Source organism: Lagenorhynchus albirostris, chromosome 16 (genome assembly GCF_949774975.1).
Source record: "Lagenorhynchus albirostris chromosome 16, mLagAlb1.1, whole genome shotgun sequence".
In the NCBI taxonomy this organism is placed as follows: Eukaryota; Metazoa; Chordata; class Mammalia; order Artiodactyla; family Delphinidae; genus Lagenorhynchus; species Lagenorhynchus albirostris.
Genome location: NC_083110.1, coordinates 31232509 through 31253341, shown reverse-complemented (window position 1 = coordinate 31253341; position 20833 = coordinate 31232509). Strand labels below are relative to the sequence as shown.

At 48.5% G+C, this 20833-nt stretch overlaps 1 protein-coding gene across 1 annotated transcript in view; it reads right to left on the bottom strand.

Annotated features, from left to right (window-relative positions):
• SH2D4B (SH2 domain containing 4B) overlaps nt 1–15511 on the bottom strand; it is an 81121-nt gene extending 65610 nt beyond the window's left edge. The window contains exon 1 of the mRNA XM_060125703.1: nt 15120–15511. Coding sequence (XP_059981686.1) covers nt 15120–15303 — 184 coding nt within the window. The 5' untranslated portion in view covers nt 15304–15511. The remainder of the gene's footprint in view (nt 1–15119) is intronic.
• Nucleotides 15512–20833: the final 5322 nt, after the last annotated feature.

Genomic DNA, 20833 nt, shown 5'->3' with positions numbered 1-20833 from the left:
CGAGGCAGGAGAACAACCGAAAGAGAGCAGTATCCCAGAAGCCAAGTGGAGAAAGAATTTCAGGAATTAAAGGGAGGTCAGCTGTGTCAAAGGCTACTGATGGGTCATTGGGATGAAGACTTGAGAATTGACCATTGGATTCAACAACATGGAAGTCACCAATGACCTTGACAAAGGTGGTTTTATGAGTCTGTGAAAAGGAACATTTGGACGCTTGGAAACTCTTAGAGGAAAATATAAATGCATATCATTATTACTTTGGGGAAGGGAAGAATTTCTTCTATGAGACATAAAAAAATAAACTATGAGAGACAATGTTGATATATTTGAATACAGATTAAAGCTTAAAGTTTCTACACACAAAAAATGCCATAAAGACAATTAAAAATCAAGTCACCAACTGAGAGAAGATACTTGAATACACATAACTGTCAAACGATTGCACCAATTAATAAAAGCAATAGTAACAGCTAACATATACAGAAGGCTTATCTGCTAATCATGGTTCAACATATTTTACATGTATTAACTTATTAATGTCTAGAACAATCTTTCTCTACTAGGGTCCTGTGAGAGAAATAAGCCCTATAAAACATAATTTGAATGGTCATTTTTTTTTCTCAGTTCTCCCAAGAATGGAATATAGATAGTACTAGTCTAGATGCATTGTAGAAAAGCTAACTCATTGCATACAGTGTATCCTTTAAAGCATCTGTTATCAAATAATTTGCTCTCAAGACCCCTTTATATTCTTTAAAAATATTGAGTATCTCAAAGAATTTTTGTTTATGTGGGTTATATCTATCAATATTTACCATATTCAAAATTAAAACTGAGAAAATTTTTAATATATATTTACTTAAAATAATAGCAACTTGGGACTTCCCTGGCAGTCCAATGGTTACGACTCCGTATTTCCACTGAAGGAAACGTGGGTTCAAACCCTGGTCGAGGAACTAAGATCTCACATGCCACAGGGCGTGGCCTAAAAAAAAAGTTACTTCAAAATAAAAAGTTTAAAGATTTTTAAGCAAAATAAAATTAAAACCCAGGGGCTTCCCTGGTGGCGCAGTGGTTGAGAGTCCGCCTGCTGATGCAGGGGACACGGGTTCGTGCCCGGGTCCGGGAAGATCCCACATGCCGCAGAGCGGCTAGGCCTGTGAGCCATGGCCGCTGAGCCTGCGTGTCCGGAGCCTGTGCTCCGCAACGGGAGAGGCCACAACAGTGAGAGGCCCGCGTACCACAAAAAAAAAATAAAATAAAAAAAATAAAACCCATTGGTTTATTTTGCACTTTGAATGGATCTTTTACTCATGTGTGGTTTTGCAACATTCCTCATTGGTCCTTGGAAAATATTGGTTCACTGAATCAAGCAGATCTTCCAAATTTATGATATTATAAAATAAAATACCTATTTTATTTTATAATATCATAAAACTGTTTGTTAATATTACTATGAACCTCAGAGAAAAGCCTTTATGTATTGGGAATCTAATAAGTTCATTGTAGCTGATACAAGTTTTCCAAAAATTCTAATTTTTGCTTGAAACCTGGAATTTTATCACTGGAATAAATTTTATCCATTGTTTTCCTTGAAGTGACAGATTCACTTTATTCATCTGCAAATACCCAAGTCTGAAAAAAGACATAGTTTGTCAGTCTTCTTTCAAGTAAAAATGGCATTCCATGAGTAAAGAGGCTAGTTCAGCACATAACTCAAAAAATCACACAGTGCCTTTCCTCAAGACACCCATCATACTTCAGAAATGCTTTATGCATCCTTCCATTTTGTCATACAATAAAATGAATAAGGTTTACTGTTTCATCAAGCAGTGAAACCATCATTAATTTTACTGTGAGTGTATGATGATGAAAAAATACAGTCATTTCACTCCTACAAGACTGGAAAGAATAAAAAAGTGTGATGACAAATTCTGATTGTTGAAAAGGATATGGAGCAATGATAATTCTTATAAATTGTTGATGGCTGAAGGCACTGATACAACCACTTTGAAGATATTTGGCAAATATTTAGTAAAGTTGAACATGCTACTCATTATTACCAAGGAATAGCACTTCCAAGTACATACATTGCCCAGAGAAACCTGAACAAGAAGGTTCATGGAAACATTGTCCAAAATATTAAAAATCAGGAACAACATAAATGACTAATCAAGGAAAACAGATAAATAAATTATCGTATGTTCTTATAATGCAGTACTCTATAGCAAGAAAAATAAATAGGTTTGAACAACACAAACATATCTCCTTAAAAAATGCAGAACCAATAAATTAAGTTAAATTCAGATTGCATACAGTATAATGTCATTCATATAATGATTAAGCAACCTATTGCTTACAAAATATATATTAAAGTATGGAAAAGATATAAGGATGATACATGTTGAATTTATAAGAGGCTTGCTTATGGGGAAGGAGATGGGGAGTGAAATTTTAGAAAGGCATTAAAATGGGTCTCAACTGTATATGACGTACTTAAATAAAAACAAAGAAGGCACTAAGTTAACACTTAATAAAGACATTATGGGTCCATAAGTACTTATTATATTATTTTCCATTTTACCTATATGTTTAAATATTTTATAATGAGATATTTTATAAGCTTTATTTTTAAAAAAAGATGTGGGACTTCCCTGGTAGTCCAGTGGTTAAGACTCCGCACTCCCAATGCAGGGGGCCCGGGTTCGATCCCTGGTCAGGGAACTAGATCCTGCATGCATGCTGTGACTAAGACCCGGCACAGCCAAATAAAATAAATAAATATTTTTTAAAATATGAAATAAAATTTTTTAAAAAGATGTAACATGAATAAACTAAGTTCTCAATCTAAGACATAAAAAGAAGAACAATAAAATAAAAGCAGGAGAAAATAATTAATGAAAATACTAATATTAGTGAATGCAAAGCATATACATTATAAATACAACCAAACATTTGTTCTTTGAAAAATGTAATAAAGTAAGAAACCACCTAGCATGCTTAAATTAAGTTAAAACATATATATATGTTATATGTCATATATATGCCATATATATGTTTATATATATATGGAATGTGTATACAGTATATATAATATATATGGCATTAGGAATAAGAAGACAATGTAAAATAAGAACTGATTAAAAGAGAATATCATGTGCTATTCTGTGTTAACAAATTTGAAAATATAGATATAGGTATAAATCTTCATGACCTTAAATTAGACAATGGTTTCTTAGATATGATACCAAAAGCACAAACAACAAAGAAAATATATATCAATACAATTTGGACTTCATCAAAATGTGAAATTTAAAACTTTTGTGTTTCAAAGGATGCCATCAAGAAAGTAAAAGTGGGCTTTCCTGGTGGCGCAGTGGTTGAGAGTCCGCCTGCCAATGCGGGGGACACGGGTTCGTGCCCTGGTCCGGGAGGATCCCACATGCCGCGGAGCGGCTAGGCCCGTGAGCCATGGCCGCTGAGCCTGCATGTCCGGAGTCTGTGCTCCGCAACAGGAGAGGTCACAGCAGTGAGAGGCCTGCATACCGCAAAAAAAAAAAAAAAGAAAAAAAAAAAAGAAAGTAAAAGTGCAATCCGAAGAGTGGGAGTAAATATTTACAGATCATGTATCTGATAAGGAACTTGTGCCCGGAGTGTATAAAAATTCTTACAGCTCAATAATAAAAAGACAACTCGGTCTAAAAATGGGCAAAGGATCTAAATATACATGTCTCCAAAGAAGATATATAGATGTCCAATAAGCACAAGAAAAGATGCTCAAAATCTTTATTCATCAGCGAAATGCAAATCAAAACCACAATGACATAACACTTCACATCTCCCAGGATGGATTTAACCAAAAACATAGATAATAACAAGTACTGGTGAGAATGTGGAGAAATTGGACCTCTCATACGCTGCTGGTGGGAAGGTAAAATGGTGCGACTGCTTTGGAAAACAATCTGCCAATTCTTCAAGTTATTAAACATAAAGTTATCAAATGATCCAGCAATGCCACTCGTAGGTACACACCCAATAGAAATGAACACATACATCCACACAAAAACTTGTACGTGAATGTTTATAGAAGCATTATTCATAATAGCCAAAAGTGAAAACAACCCAAATGTCCATTAAGAGATAAATGGACAAACAAAATGTGGTACATCCATATAATGGAATATTATTTGGCCACAAAAAAAGAATGATACTGATACATGCTACATTGTGGATGGACCTTGAAAACATTATGCTAAGTGTAAGAAGCCAGCCACAAAAGTCCAATACTTTATTATTCCACTCATATGAAAGTCCAGAATAGGGAAATCCATAGAGACATAAAGTAGATTAGCAGTGGACTTCCCTGGTGGCGCAGTGGTTAAGAATCCATCTGCCAATGCAGGGGACATGGGTTCGATCCCTGGTCCAGGAAGATCCCATATGCCACGGAGCAACTAAGCCTGCGTGCCACAGCTACTGAAGCCCGCGTGCCACAACTACTGAAGCCCGCACGCCTACAGCCCGTGCTCCGCAACAAGAGAAGCCACCATAATGAGAAGCTCGCGCATCGCAACAAAGAGTAGCCCTCGCTTGACGCAACTAGAGAAAGCCCACTCGAAGCAATGAAGACCCAGTGCAGAAAAAAAAAAAAAAAAAAGTAGATTAGTGGTCGCTAAGGGCTGGAGCAGGGAGAAAGGGGTCTGGCAGGTACTAGTCAAGGTGTATGGGTTTTCTTGAGGTGATGAAAATATTCCAAAATTGACTGTGGTGATGGCTGCACATCTCTGTGAATATATTAAAAACCATTTCGTTGTACACATTAAATGGGTGACTTGTGTACACTTTAAATGGGTGACTTGTATGGTATATGAATTATATCTCAATAAAGCTGTTTGTGACAACAAAAACTCTCCTGGTAATTTATATGATAAGGTAATTTATAGGGAAAAAAATCAGTTAGGGTATAGGGGTCTCAATAACATATTGACCAACTTAACCTAACTGACGTCTATAGAACACTCCACACTACAGCAGAATACTTTCTTTATCAAGTGCACACAGAAACGAGGTTGACTACGTTCTCAGCCATTCAATTTCAAATGTTTGAAATCAGTTATGGTATGTATTGAGAACCCGACTGTGGTGGCCAGACAATAAGCACATCTGTGAGATGATAGGATAAAAATAAATGCTCCCTGAGGTCCTGTCATTTTGAAAGGACGTGAGGGAAACAGGTGTGGAAATGTACCCAAAGAATTTAAACCCCAAAGTTGAATGCAAAATCTGGTTCCAAATGCAAGAATCCTAGGAAGCTTTGCTAGTTTTTACGTGAGAAAAACCTTGAAAGCAGCGATGCTACTAGCCACTGGGAGAGATAACAGAGGGGCAGGCAGCCGCCTGCAACCTGCTGCTTCAGCCCAGCTCCCCTGAGTGGGGCTGAGACCTGGCGTCAGGTTACAGGGAGTCAGGAGATAACCAGCTGGTGGCCTTTCTCAGAAACTGCCCCTGCTGACCTCCAGGTGCAAAGGGAAGCAGTGAGGTGGACAGTTAGGGAAGGAGGAAGGTGGCAGACATGATCACCCCTGAAGCAAGGGGAGGAAATTACACCTGGGCAGCTCAGCCCAGTATCCCCAGCTGGGGCCTTGCAACAGGCAGGAGAAGGGTTTCCCTCCAGCCAGAGCTGAGCAAAACTCCATCTGTTTAAAGAGCCCATGGGCTGTAGAAAAGAAACTTATGGTTACCAGGGGGGAAAGGGGGAGAGGAATAAATTGGGAGATTGGGATTGACATATATACACTACTATATATAAAATAGATAACTAATAAGGACCTACTGTATAGCACAGGGAACTCTACTCAATACTCTGTGATGACCTATATGGGAAAAGAATCTAAAAAGGAGTGGATATAAGTATAACTGATTCACTTTGCTGCACACCTGAAACTAACACAACATTGTAAACCACCCATACTCCAATAAAAATTAAAAAATATAATAATAATACACAGCCCATGGGCTTTTGGCAGCAGCCAGGAGAAAGTTGCGGGGACAGGAGAACCCCATCCCCGTGGGCCCAAGCTCCTCGGGAACCTGCAGAAAATCTGTCCCTCCACAGCCATGCAGGAGAGAGAGTATCTCTTTCTCTGGATCCCCATCAACATTACTACTAGCAAACTTCTTTAACTTTTGCTAGTATTATTGTTTTAATTTGCAGTGATGTACTGATAGTTCGCTAGTGAGGATGAACACCTTTCCACATGGTCATTGTGACTCGAAGTTGCACTCCTGTGAATGGCTTGTTCATGTCTATTCCCCACTTTTCTACTGTTTGTCTTCTGCTAACTGACTTAGGAAGTTTCTTTATTCTCTGGATACAAGTCCTTTGCCTGTTATAAATGTTGCAGATATTTTTCTCTCATTTACCTCCTGCTTTGTTCTCTTTTTAAACTCCGTTCGGTGTCTTTTATCAAGAAGATTTAAAAAATCTAGTCATATTTACCTTTATTTTTCCTTCTATTTTTATTGCTGTATCTTATTTTAAGAACACCTTCGCTCTCCCCACTATTCTCTCATATTTTCTTTGATTACTTCTATGATTTTGTTTTTGCTTTTTCTGCACTGGTCTTTAATCACCTGGAATATGTCATTTCACCATGGGAGCAGCTGTGAGGAGGAGGAAGATGTGTGCACTGCAGTGGGGGGAACTGGAGCCCCAGCAGGCCTGGACCCGATTCTAACTCCACCTCGACTCAAATGGAGATAATAACATATTTCATTAATTTGAAGACACACACCTTAACATTTCTGAAACCAGGATGTATCTTACAAACAATGGTGTATCATGGTTTAATTTACAGCTTTCTTAGTAATATATAAAAATAGTGTGTCTTTCAAGCTATGGCATCTTAGATTTCATGAAATACAAAGGACCCAACCTCAGGTCCCTAAGGGGGTGGGATAAACAGGCACTTAAAGGGCCCAGGACAGGTCAGACACACAGGAGGCAAGGCGTTCCATCTGGGTGAGTTCTCCTTCATTCCAAAGAATGCAACTGCTCTGAGGCTTCATTCTTCCTGCAGCCCTGGCCCTTCCCCCTTAGCTTCCAGAACCTGAGCCTTCTCTCTGGGAACCTCTCCAGGCTCCCCTACCAAAGGCCTTCAGCTGGACAAGGCCACACCTTCAGTTCTCTCCTTCTAGATACAGGATGCTCAGAGCTGACAGTTAAGGGCTCCACATAAGGCTGATCTCCCTCCAGAGCCAAGAAAACTGCACTCTCACCCCTGGGGACACCCACACCTGCTGGGCACCAAGAGCCCCACATGCTCTCATGGCAGCTTCTGCCTGGCTCCTCCCACTGCCTGCCTGGTGAGTCTGGGGCTTTGCAGCTTCTGCAAATGCTGGCACTGGAGATGGGGAGCCGTGGATGCTGGCAGAGCTGCCTCGGCCAGAACCACAGCGCCGGCTGGGGGAAGGCAGGGAGGAAAGGAAGTGAGCTGGTGGGCTGCAGAGGCCCCCAGCCAGGGCCAGCGTGGGAACTTTGCACAGTGGCTCCTTCAGTCTTACAGCCACCCAGAAAGCCCTTCCCTCTTCACGGAAGAAGGAACTGAGCTGCAGGGGAGCAGAGTGACGCCCTCAGCGATGCTGAGACTGTAACACGGAGGACCTCACTCACCAGCACTGCCGCCCCACCCTTCTGTCCACCATATGGAGGCCGAACAGGGCTGAGGAGACAGAAAGTGGGCTCTCCCCCTCAAGGTCAATTCCACACACCTGGGCAGAGCACCAACTGCGTGCAAGGCCCACACTGGGTCTCGGAGTCTGGGGGGGGTAGTGGTCTGGCCCCTAGCCCCTCTCTCCACGCCCTAAGGGGTCCCACACCCAGCTGCACAGTCACAACCAGGGTGGTCCCAGGCCATACACTGTGCAATTCCCCACGGACTAGTCCTCCCACCCACCATAATGCCACATCTTTGCTTCACCTGTAGGAAAGGTTATCAGCACCCAAGAACCAAGAGTCTCCTTTGACTGGAGAACTGAATTTCTTGCAATTTACCCTAAGAAGTAACCACACAAGGAGTAATGATTTGACAGACACGGGAAAAGTCCCATCCCCACCCTCATCCCTGAGACTCCAGAAAAACTGGGGTTGGCCAAGCAGTGGTGGAGCTGGGCCCATAGTCTGGGTCCCATGGGAACATTCAGGAAGAGGCTGCACAGATTCCAAGGGCATCTGCCGCCAGAGGCAGACGGAGGCAGTGAGGAAAGGAAGGAGGTGGACGTGGCTTGGCTCTTATGTGCCCCGCATGGTGGCGGGAGCTTTCCCACTTGTTGAAGAAGCTTTTTGGACCCTGCCAACAACTGCTGGGGAAGGGTTATTATTCCCATTGCACAGGTGATGTTCCAAGGTCAACCCAGTAGACCAAACATGACAATCCAGGGGACTTGCTTCTATTCCACCAAGCTAGAGACATGTTGAAAATAGCATCAACCCAACCAAAAGGTGGAGAAGTGATCTGTGACACTGTCATTTCCCACCCTTGAGCCCCTCAGGAAATGAGCTAATGGAGCATCCCTTCGGGTGTGGAAGTCTGGAAGAGCAGGCAGGATCTGCCTGCCCCCCACATACACCCTGAGAGCTGCAGTGCCTATCTACAGGTGACGGACACTAGGACACCTCTCTGGGGTCAGCTGGATGGCCTGGTGTCACCACAGATACGCTTCTCATGACGTTCCTCTTGCCTGACTCCAGGGCTCTCGCTGGGAAGCTGGCAGCACCCCCATTGCTCATCTGTTGCCTTCACTGGTCCCTCGGACACACACTCAGCCCCAATTTACCAATTATCATGCCACAGGGGACTTTTTACCTCTTGTCTACCTTGCACAGGACTCTGGACACCCTCCTGCACCGCCAGACACCTCTTTTTCTCTCCCCATCACATATACTCTGTGAAAAAGATCATTCTCCCTCCCCAAAGAATTGTTCTTTGAATATTTGCATATGGACAGGAAACATCTTCTTGACAGAAGGGATGGGACACTACTGGTGGATAATCCGGAACCGTAAGAAAACAGGGGGGCTAGATTCCCCAGCCCCCTCCCCACATGGCACTGTCCTAGAAGCACTGTTCCACTGTGCCCAGGCCATGAGCAACAGCTCCAAAGAGCTACAGTCCAGAAATCCAGGGCATCCATGCCCCTGATTCCCCAATGTTCCTACACAGTCACCACCCTCTAAGTGGATCTACTGGAAAACTGTTGGAACTAACAGAAAAATTCACAAAGGGAGCTGAAGAAAATCAGCATGCCTACCACCATATGACAGCAAGAACAGGGACGGTGCAGGACACAACTTCAAATGTGGATTTCCCTTGATGTTTAATAACTTCTGTGTGACGTGCTGAGAATCCGAACAGCAAGGGGTGTGCTGCTGGGTTGGCCAAAGCATTCGTACAAGGGGGCAAAGGGGGAATGAAATGTTTCTCACTTTCCCCTCGGAGGGAAAAATGTGGGGTACAAGTAATACAAAGTGGAGTTAGTGTCCAAGTAATTACTATTATTATGATTTGATTATGAAACCACCATTGGCATAAAAAATGTCTTGAAAGATAAGTAAACAAAAAAATCTAAAATTCTTGATTATGCTAACAAAATCATGGAGACGGATATTAAAATATCCTTAAGTTTCTCATCTTCAGTAGATAATGTTTCATTCCTGATACAGGTAAAGAAAATGGGTTCAACTCTATCTTTAAAATAAGTTCTAAACTAACATATGCTATTTAATATACATGTTTCAATAGACTCCCTTAAAACAAAATGGTATCAAAAGGTGGAGTGAGGGGGAAGAAAAGATACAGGGAAATGTACACTAAGTGGATGCAAAGGAAAAAAGTAGCATTGGTCAAACTAAAATCTAAGTCAAAATCCTAAAACAAGAAATGAAAAAGAAATGAGTTGTAAGTACGAATGACAAGGTGACAGAATTGCCATTACTTACATATTATAGATTGTAGTTCAGCTTCTACAATATATCCCAAAACACAAGTATACTGGGATTTTTAGACTTTTACTGAAGATTTTCAAGGTCTAGGGAAGGGGTCACACTGCGCAGCTCACAGTCTTCTACTCAAAAGGGAAATCCTTTGATACCCGTCTCTTCTATCAAGCCCCACTGACACACCACGCATGCAATGGTCTTAGCAGCTCCCTGCCCACGGCTGCCCCCCAACCATATCCCTCAGGCTTGTTCCAGACGCTGGGATGGAGGCAAAGCAGCCGCAGCCATGGTGTCACGGCACGTGCAGACTAACGGAGGAGACAGACCATAAACAGGCAAACAGATACATGAGAAAAGAGGAAGGTGACGACGACAAAGGCAAATTCACAGAGACAGAAAACACATCAGTGGTTGCCAGGCGCTGGGGGAGGAGAGGATGCAGAGGGACTGTTTAAAGGATACGGGCTTTCCTTTTGGGGTGATGGAAATGATAGAGGTGGTGGTTGCACAACATTTTGAATGTACTAAATGTCACTGGATCGCACGCTTTAAAATGGTTCAAATGGTAAATTTTATGTTGTGTTTTCTTACCGCAAACAAACAACAACAAAAAACACGATACTTTCAGATGTGGTAAGTGCTTTGAAGGGAATCAGGCCAGATGTTGTAAGAGAGAGAGACTGGGGTGGGGTCCTTGAGAGCAGGTAGTTAGTGAAGAGCTCAACATTTAACTGAGAAACGAATGAGGGGGAGGACCCAGCCTCATGAGGATTTGGGAAAAGAGCATTCCACACAGAGGGACCCAAAAGGGTGGAAATCGGGTTGGAAAGTAGGCAGAGGCACCCGAAAAGCATTCGTGTTTCTTTGAGTGCAGTGGACGCCACGGAGGCAGGGAGATGCCTGAGCTAATCAGTGTGTTAAAAGGACACTTTGGCTGCTCTGGGGAGAAAAGTCATAGGACGTGAGCCTGAGGCAGGGGACCACTGAGAACATGGGTGCACCGGGAATGTCTGCAGGCAAGTACTGCTTCCCACGCCCGGAAAGGAAACACACCGAGGCTAGGAGGGCCTGGGCCCAGCGGGCAAGGTTGCCGTGGTTACTGGATGGTTCCCAGGAAACAGAGAGAAGGCAGATGCCCAGTGAGAAGGACTGTGTCACACAGCTTTCATTAGAGCATGGACCAGCCCCACCTGGGCACCCAGTCCAGGGCAGACGCCCAGCGGGAGTGGCTGAGAGCCGAGACAGGATGCTGGATCGGGTGTCTCCCTCCCGCCCCAGGTCAGGGCTGCTTGGAGCGCCACAGGCTGGGCGGGCAGAGAGAGGCGGGCCTAGCAGGTGGGAGGTGCCTCTTGACCCCAGCTGTGGGGAATGGAAGCAGTGAGGGCTGGACAGCTGGACTTAGAGCCCTCCACTGGCTGGACTGGGGCAGGCACGGGGCTGGCTGTGAGGGTGAGAATAAGGCACCTCCATGAGGCTGCAGGTTTGGTTTGTGGCGTGGCCAGTGTCAGCCACGTTAGAGAAGAAAGCAGGAAGGAGTTTGGGGAAAGAGGTCTTGTTCCCAGGCCGATGACGTCCAGATGGATAAGAAGATGGTCACCGAGGAACCAATTTAACACTGACAGAGACTGCCAATCACAGCAGAGCCAGCAAGACCAGGCAGGGAAGCTTCCTGGGTCACAACAGCAGTAGGAACACATGTGTCCTGAGTCCTGTGTCCCAGGCAACACCCAGCTCCAGCCCCAAAAAGCTGGGATAACTGGGCCAGCCCAGAAGGGGCCAAGGGTTGTAAAGGCTGCAGCTCCTCACACGGGGTGTGGGAGGCAAAAGGGCACGAAAAGGGGAAACGATGTTGAAGGTCATGGTAATGCTGGATGGGCGTGGCTTAAATCTAGCGAGAATGTAATGTGATAACCGCCTTCCCAGAGTCTCAACAAACAACACAAATTCCCACTGGACCTCAAGTGTTGTCAGAAATGTGACAAACAGCAACCATGACGGCAGATGGGAAAACAATGTAAGCTGAGGGTCTGTATCTTCCATGATGCGGCCGAAGACCAGAAGCTTCTCAGCAAAATATAAGGTGAAAACAAAAAGACACACCTGCATGGTCAGGGGAGTGACGTGTGCCCAGCCACGACCGTCATCTTTCACCCCAGCTTACTTCTGTGGACCCCAAATGTGTGTCTCAGGACCAATACAACCCCTGAAGTTCTGTAAAGTGGAATAAGCCCTATCACCAGTGTTTACACCTACCCTCTGCGGGAGAAGCAGAGAAGTTTTCAGGGACAGGGTGCACCTTGCCCTGCTAAGCCCTCAGGTCAGGCCCGCTAGGAGCTGGGAAGTGTCCTCAGAAGAGAGAGGGTGGCAGAGAGGTCTCAGGGGACAAGCAGGACTGGGGAGATGGATGGACAGGAGGAGGTGCAAGGTCATTCCAGTCTGACCGGAACCGAGTAAGCTGTGCTCAGGGATCCCAAGGGGCTGGCACACACATCAGGACACAGCAGATGCTTCCTTCAGGACAGACTGGAGGGAGGGAGGCAAAAGCTGGGGAGGAAGTGCCCGTGAAAGGAAGGAAGAGAAAAGATCCAGCCCATGGAGTCTGTCCCCACACACCCTGTCCTGAGCTGCTGTGCGGCTGCATTGCCCCAGGCCACCCTCCTGTCACTCCCGTTGGCATGTTCCCTGGGATCTGATCTGTCTACCCACGGACTCAAGGGCCAAAGCTCTGTCCAGTTCACCAAGGTCAGCGCTTAGTAATGTTGGCTAAGGGACTGAATGAATAAATGAATGAATGAACAAATGAACACATGAACAGATCGTCCATCGAATGGAAGTCCCAAGTTCAGGAGTGAATGAGTAGAAAAACATCAGCCACTGGACCAAGGTCAAAGTCACGGGGGGGACATCCCGCCTCCATTCTTAGCAGCTAGGTGACTTTGGATGGAGTGTGTCACCTCTGTGAGCAGTGGCTTCCTCATCTGAGATGGGGTCACAGGGCTATGGGGGCATTCAGTGAGGACAGGCACAGGGTAAATATTAAAGGTCACAGACCAGGTGGAGGGTTGTTGCAACCCTTCATTGTGATCCTAGGACAGGAAGCAGGCACTGTGCACCCCAGGCCCACAGTAAGAAGCTCTTCAGCCTCTGGGGCCGCGCCTGCCCCTCAGGGCTTCCCCATCTGCCCAGCTCCACACCAGGACGGAAGCAAAGAGCTGAGATCTGAGCGGGATCCTGATCTGGAATACACACACTCCTCCTCTTATCCATGCTTTATAAATCAGAAAATTAATTATCTGGAAAAGAGTCTTCTGCACCAGAAACCCGAATGAGTTTAATGTATAATTTATACACGAAAATGTAGATGTCAACGTGTGACAAATCGCTGTAAAAACATTTTTGCAGTTAAAGCTTTAGGCGTCTGTCCTCCTCGCAGAAGAGCCACCTGACAGACAGCATGAGGCCTCAGGGCTCAGGCCGGGTGGGGCAGGAAAGGCAGCCTGTCATTTTCAGGGAGGCAGCTGCCGGTGCAGCCCCACCCTTGGCACCGGCCACACGCAGTCACGTCAGAGCTCCCCCTCCTTGGGGTCCTACTGTGTCCTGTTCAAAAGGGGATTCCGCGCTCTGTGCCAGCTCTGTGCTGGACCCAAGGATGGAAGACAGAACGGAGAATGTGCTCACTCCTGTGGCTTTGCGTCCCCTGGGACAGCCAGGTGAGCAGACGGTGCATGACACTGACAGTGCGGCAAGTGCTAGGGCAAAGACGGGTCCTATGTGCCGAGGAGCAAGTACTTCCCTATGCCAGGAGCATCCCCAAGAGACTCCAGGAGGCAGGGGCTAGAACTGAAGGAGTTTGTCAGGAGGACGAAGGCGGGAGAACACTCCCAATGGGAAGACTCACATGTGTAAAGACAGAGGCTAGAGCAAGGTGTCCAGGTGGGTGCCTGGAGTGGCCTACGGCACACGGCAGGCGCTGTCTAGCAGTGAGCCTGGAGTAGAGAGGGAGCCAGGTCACCAAGGGGCCTGTATGTCCAGTCCAGAAACAGGACTTTTTCCTGGACTGAAAACTTACAAACAGATCAAGTCTGCACTTCACTCTGGTCAACAGTATGGAGACCAAGAGGAGGGTTGCTGTGGGGAGTGAACGAGAGAGATGAATGGGCTTTGCAAACTGTGAAGTGCAGCATCCACGTAAAGTGCCCTTCCCGGCAGGACCTTGAGTCCCGCAGCAACTCAGCAGCCTGCCTGCGTCAGGTGCGCCGTCACTCACAGGCGCCCCGGCGACGGCCTTGACTGGCACGTCACTGCAGAATAACCACCGGAAACGTGGGTTGAACCCTTGCTTCTTGTCTGCAGTTGCTATCGCCATTGGGGTTGGTCACTCTTAGCGCGGGACATTCCCTGACACCCTCTCTCCAGAGGCCCGCAGGGGCTCCAGCACAACCCAAAGCATCCTCGCACACAAGGACAGGGAGGAGGGGCACGGGCACTGTGCTGGGACCACTATGCCGCACACGCAAGTGAGGGACGGGCGATGTGTCTTTGCTGCACCCTGGCCCTCTGTCCGGAACCACCGGGGAGGTTCAAAAACATGGCCTCGGGCTTCCCTGGTGGCACAGTTGTTGAGAGTCCGCCTGCCGATGCAGGGGACACGGGAGCGGCTGGGCCCGTGAGCCATGGCCGCTGAGCCTGCACGTCCGGAGCCTGTGCTCCGCCACGGGAGAGGCCACAACAGTGAGAGGCCCGCGTACCGCAAAAAAAAAAAAAAAAAAGAACATGGCTTCTACCCACCAGGCAGTCACCAACAGGGTCTGAGCACAGTCTGAGATCCCAGTGGTGTCTCCCCAGAACCTGGGCCCTCCACAACAAGACAAAGCAAGTCCCCGTGCCCCAATGCCATCAGGGTCCCCAGGCAGTTCCCTGTGCGGCCTTGGAGCCCTACAGACCTAGTCAAAAGATAGACGCCCAGGCTAATGGGAAGGGATGCTCACAGAACAAGGGTTTCAAGCCCCCAGCCCTCATCACACCAGTGCCCATTTTGAAGAAGAACGTAGCCTGACATCGATAACTCTTCTACCTCCCGGGAGGCCAGGGGTCAGCCCCTTGGTGACTCCCACCCACATACCTCGCTTGACCTTGGGGGGCCTGAGTCCCTCGAACTGGGCCAGGGCCTCCCAAGCCTCACGCTCCCTCCAGCGTCTCAGCTGCTCCTCTCGCATCTTGTAGAAGAGGATGTGCTTCTGCACATCACTGAGCTCGGCCAGGAGCTCGGGGTCGATGTACATGTCGTGCAGGATCTGCTGCAGCATGGTGCCACCTGGGATGCACACGCCAGGAGGGACACCCCAGGCCGCTCCTCGCCCCTGGCTCCTCACGCCAGGGTCACTCCCAGAGCCTCTTCTGTGTGCAGCACCATCGCTCGGCCTCAGCTCCCGGCCAGCCACGAATTCATCTCCTCTGCCCAGGACAGCCACAGGGATCAGGCAGCAGGAAGCCAAGAGGCAGCCAGGACCTGCAAGGGGGATCCAGCACCAGGAGCTGTCCAGTCCTTCTACTGGGTCACCAAGAGCCACATCCCAGCAGAGCCTGTGTCTTGACCTCCCCTGGGCTCTGGGACAATGGGAGAGTGAAAGCCTCCAGCTCTGCGGGCAAAACCCAGGCCCGGCCCTTCCTGGCCCTGGCAGGTGTCGAGTGATCTGTTCATGGAAGGTAACGATGACACCAGCTATATCAATGACACTGCCCCAGCCAACCGGGAACCGATCTCTCCTCCACAGGTAAGAGGAGGAGGAGGAGGCAGCTTTGCCTATTAATTCCATGTCTTTTGAGCCAACGTCAAACAGGCCAGAGGAGCCAGCCAGGAGCTTCTAGGCTGCCCGGCCTCTCGCTCTACCTGCTCCATCATTGCCAAGCTTCCTCTTTTCCAGGACGTTGGGCTACTGAGGTAATGCTTCTAACACTCGGCCTTGGAGGAGAAAAGAGCTTTCCTTCTTTCTGCGTTGCAGCCAAGGAAGAAAGCAAAATAGAACCAGTAGGGCCACCCGAGGGGCTTGATCATGGAATTCAAGGACATGAAGGAGGCAGACATCCTCTGCCTTCTCCCTATAATGAGGTTCTAAGGCTATGCGTGTGCTGACAGATTAACCCTCAATTTGGGGTCAATTTTCGTTGTTGCTTATCTTTTTGTTGTTTGCAAGTACCTGGAGATGATCACAAACAAAGAATGCAAGTGTGTCTTCTCTGTCGTCTCCATGCCCTGAATGCGAAGCACCCTGGACAGAGCAGGATGTTGCTTTCTGCTTGGAGGGAGCCCACCTGTCTTTGGCCGTGAGGATGGGCAGGCGCTGCTCGTGCTGAGACCCAAAGTTCACCCTACCAGCTGCTCAGAGCTACTCCCAGCTGACCCTGTATTCAAACTGGGGTTCAGAGAAGGTAAGCAACTTGCCTATGGCTACCCACCCTGGGACTCCATCCAACTTTCAAATATGACAACCACTGGGTACTGTGAATCTTTTGATGGTTTGTAGCACTGTGGCCTAGTTGGGCTGGTGACCTTCATGTCCCCTTCCCTCCCCATGAGGACTAAAGGTGGATCAGGCACCCAAAACTGATGGAACCCGGGTGTGAGTGGGCGGTCTTCTCCTGCAAGGTAGACCCACAACAGTAAGGATTAAGCGGGTTCAGATGAGCTTTAATCCCACGGGGTCACAAAAAGTGCGGAGGGCCAGGCTGCCCCTCCCCCAGGTCTGGCTGGCTTGTCCCCGGGTGACCCAGACCTTGGAGACTCCACACAGAGGCTCTTGCCATGCAGCGCTGTGGCCCTGGACCCCACCCGCCCTCTTCTCTCTCCTCCCCACCGAAGACCTTTCAGGGCTCGGCGTCCCGGCTCGCTCAGTTTCTTAGACTGAGGCCATCCGAGCCTCCGGCACAGCTCTAATCTCCCTTGTCCTAACTGTGGCTGGGTGGGAGCCCGGCGTCCAGAGAGGAAACAAGGGGAGGAAGGGCACGAACGGCACGAAGGGAGTCTAGCTTCCCGCGGGCAGCTTCTTACTTTCTGGGTCCACCAGATGCCTACAAGAAGAGGGGAGAGACAGCACAGTACGGGGCCGTAGGGATGGGACGACTGCTGTGGGTGTGAGGTCCAGTCCTCTGGCTGAGCGGTGAAGGTGTCATCCTTGCGGTGGTGACACCGTTGAGAGAGGGTGGGTGGCGGCCGGCTGGGAAGGGCCCCGCTAGCTGCCCGTTTTGTGCCGCAGCCGGCGGAGCGCTCCCTGGTAATCCCAGGTCAGTGGGGCAGGAGGCCGAGTGCGCAGCGCAGCCGGGGCGCGGGCTGGATCCGGTTTCCGGAAAGACGCTCTAGGGCCGGCGCCGGTGGGAGCTGCCTGGCCCTGATCGGCGCCACCTCTGGGCTGGCGTCCTCCCGCCCGTCGCCCTCCCCCGGCGGAGGAGGCCGCTCAGCCCGGCCTGTGGCACCCCCTGGCGGCCGATCCGAGCGGGAGCGGCAGCACGTGGGAGAGCCGGGCGCCGGGAGCAGCACAAGGTCGGCTACGCCCGCCGGGATGCGCCGGGATCTGGGTGCGGGAGGACCGGCGGTGCGGCGGGTACACGATGGCCGTCCAGGGCCCGGACCCCGGCCCGGGAGGCGCGCAGACCAAAGGAGCCCGCGGCGGTTCCTGCCCAGGCAGCTTCCGGCGACTGCAAACGAACGAGATGAGGGGCCCCGGGGTATTCACACACGCTTTTCTGCCGCCTTCCAACTGCTTTTATTTTGTTTTCATTTTTTATTGGCCGATGTGATGTGTTTAACTTTGTATGCTAAAGCAGTTCCCTCTGGGGGCGGGGTACACGCACGCAATGTTGTTATGAAAGTGACTGGAAACCACCTGAATGTCCCTCAGTGGGGTGGGGCGGGGAGGGCCCCTGGGGAGGAACACTAACATTTGTCACAGAGAATGAAGTCCATCTGTCTGCTTTGGCCGGGGAAAATGTCCAGGGCAGGAAAATGAAAAGGCGACACGCAGAATATTGTGCACGGTGTAATCCATTTTTTAAATTCTATGTTTGATTATTTTTGTATGGGCAAAGGAAAAAATATGGAAGAACACACACATGGTTTCTTTCTTCTTGGAAGGGGGAGGAAGCCCACTTTAGACAATTCTGTATTGCTTTATGCAGTGACTAAGATACATAATTCACGTGGCTGAAATAAATGTATTTCAGAAGTTCTAAAACGTGACCCAAGAAAATTGGCCTCTGGAGTTCAGTACTCGTGGGGCAGGATGTGCACAGCCTCGTCCACACTGGCACCCACCCCCAGAGAGGGACATGCAGACAAAGCCAGACCTCCGTAGCCTGGGAGGCTACAGCGTTGGCAGGGATAAACCGTTCATGTTGCCAGAGTTCCTAAACTGGAGAAGGACTCGGAGACATTTCTCTGAGACAGGGGAGCAGGAGGCGGGGAGAAGAGTCAGCAGAGTCTGGCCAGAGTCTAGGAGGGAGGTGATGAGGATGTAGTGGCATTGCCAGTGGGTACCAAGAGGGCAGAATTGGGGGACATTTCCTCCTCCCAGAGCCTCCTATCAGGTGTCTCTGCTTCCATCAAAAATCATTTTAAAACTTAGATCATGTTACTCCTCTGCTCAAAACCCTACAGTGGCTCCCATTTTACTCAGAGAAGCCCAAGGCTCACAGGATCTGCCTTCCACCCCCTCAGATAGCCCCTGGCGCCACCACTCCCGCTTCCTTGTGCTGGCTGTCCGTCTGCCCAGAACCCGGCTAGCTCATTCACCCTCTTCAAGTCTTTGCTCAAACTTTTAACTCCTCCGTAGTCCTGATCCCCCATTATTCGGCTCTATTTCTTCCCGTATCACTCACTTCGTAAAATACCATTTTACAGTTTGTTTGGTTTTGTCTCTCTCTCCCGACTTGTAACAAGCACCACAAGGGCAGGTGCTTTGCTGATGTCCTCAAGAGCACTGTCTGGCGTGCAGCAGGTGCTGGATAAATACCGTAGCTACTGGAAACAAGAACGGATGAAGGAACGTTCATACCGGAGTTGACCAGAGCCTGTGCAAATGCTGGGGAGGCATCCGGAATAGGGCTCTGGAGAGAGGTTGCTGGAGACTCGTACCTGGAAGTCGTGGGCAGATGGGCTAAGTCTGTGGAGCATTAGGTGGACTGGCCCTGCCACAGGCCGCCTCCCCTGGCTGTCCCCCCATGCCCTGAACACAGGGCTCCCTCGAAGGTAGGGTCACGTGTTGGCCAGAGGACCCTGTCACCTCGGCCTCAGGCAGCCCGGAGCACAGGCACCGCGAAAAGATAGGCTGCAGGAAGGCCGTCCTTACGTTCCCCCCGCCTCCCTGGCACACAGTCACTTGAGGAAGCTGGTCCCAAGAGCACATTTAGGATCTTACCTGGTCTCAGTTTTGTGATCCAAGGGCTCAGTGAAAGTCTAGAGGAATTTCTGCTTTGTCACCCGTTAAGCTCCACGGAAGAATCATGGCCATAAAAAGCAATAGTGTCCCTGTATGAGTGCAACAACTACTTAGAAAATACGATGTGAAAGAGATCCCGTTCACAATAGGAACCAGATATAAAACTCTGGGAATAAATTTGATAAATATTGTGGGGGACCTATATGAAGAAAAGTAAAAATCCTCATTGAGAGCATACCTAAGATTTAAGTTGATATAGAGACACACCACATTCACAGTCAGGAAGACCTATTACCGTAACATGTTCAATTCACCTCTGTGTTACTTAGCCTCCAAGATGGTTCCCGATGATCCCCGCCACCTGGCAGCTGTGACCTGGCGTGGCCCCTCTCACGCATATCCGGGTTGGTCTGTGTGATCAATAAGATACGCCAGAAGTGATGATCTGTCACTTCTGAGATTAGGTTATCAAAGACTTTTCTGCTTCCCCCTTGGTTTCTCTCTCTCCCTCTCTCTCTTCCCCCATCTCTCTCTCTTTCTCTCGTCATTCACTCTGGGGAGACCATGTCATGAGACCCCTATGTCCAGGAACTGAAGCCTCCTGCCAACAGTTACGTGAGTGCGGTTGGCACAGGACCTGGTCAGGGGAGACTGCGGCCCCAGCCGGCAGTTTCAGTGCAACCTCATGAGAGACCCTGAGCCAGAATCCCCCAGACAAGCTGTTCCTAGATTCCTGACCCTCAGAAAGAGTGTGCGATGTATATGTGCTGTCATGCAGCAATGCATAACTAATACAACCTCACAGAAGTCATCCGTTTAATACAATTTCGAGCCAAACCTGAAATTTAATTGGGACGTGGAGGAGAGACTCAATAAAATGATCCACAAGTTAACTGAAAGAATGAACAAACGAGAACAGCCTAGAAAATATTGTGGAATATTGAACTCCATACTGCCGGTATTCAGACTTCTAAAACAAACATTTCGGTTGTGACAAAAACAGGTAGATTGAAGTGAGAAAGTCCAGACAGTGATCCAAATACATATGTAATTATTTCGTATGTGATCAAAAGAAAGTTAATAATGGGGTGGGGGCTTCCCTGGTGGCGCAGTGGTTGAGAGTCTGCCTGCCGATGCAGGGGACGCAGGTTCGTGCCCCGGTCCGGGAAGATCCCACATGCCATGAAGCGGCTGGGTCCGTGAGCCGTGGCTGCTGGGCCTGCGCGTCCGGAGCCTGTGCTCCGCAGCGGGAGAGACCACGACAGTGAGAGGCCCGCGTACCGCAAAAATAATCATCATAATAATAATGGGGTGGGGGAGAATGGATATTTGTTCAATAAACAGAGTTGGGTTAATAGATCCTTGCCTATCACTTGTGATTCTACTATGCAGCCATTGGAATTAA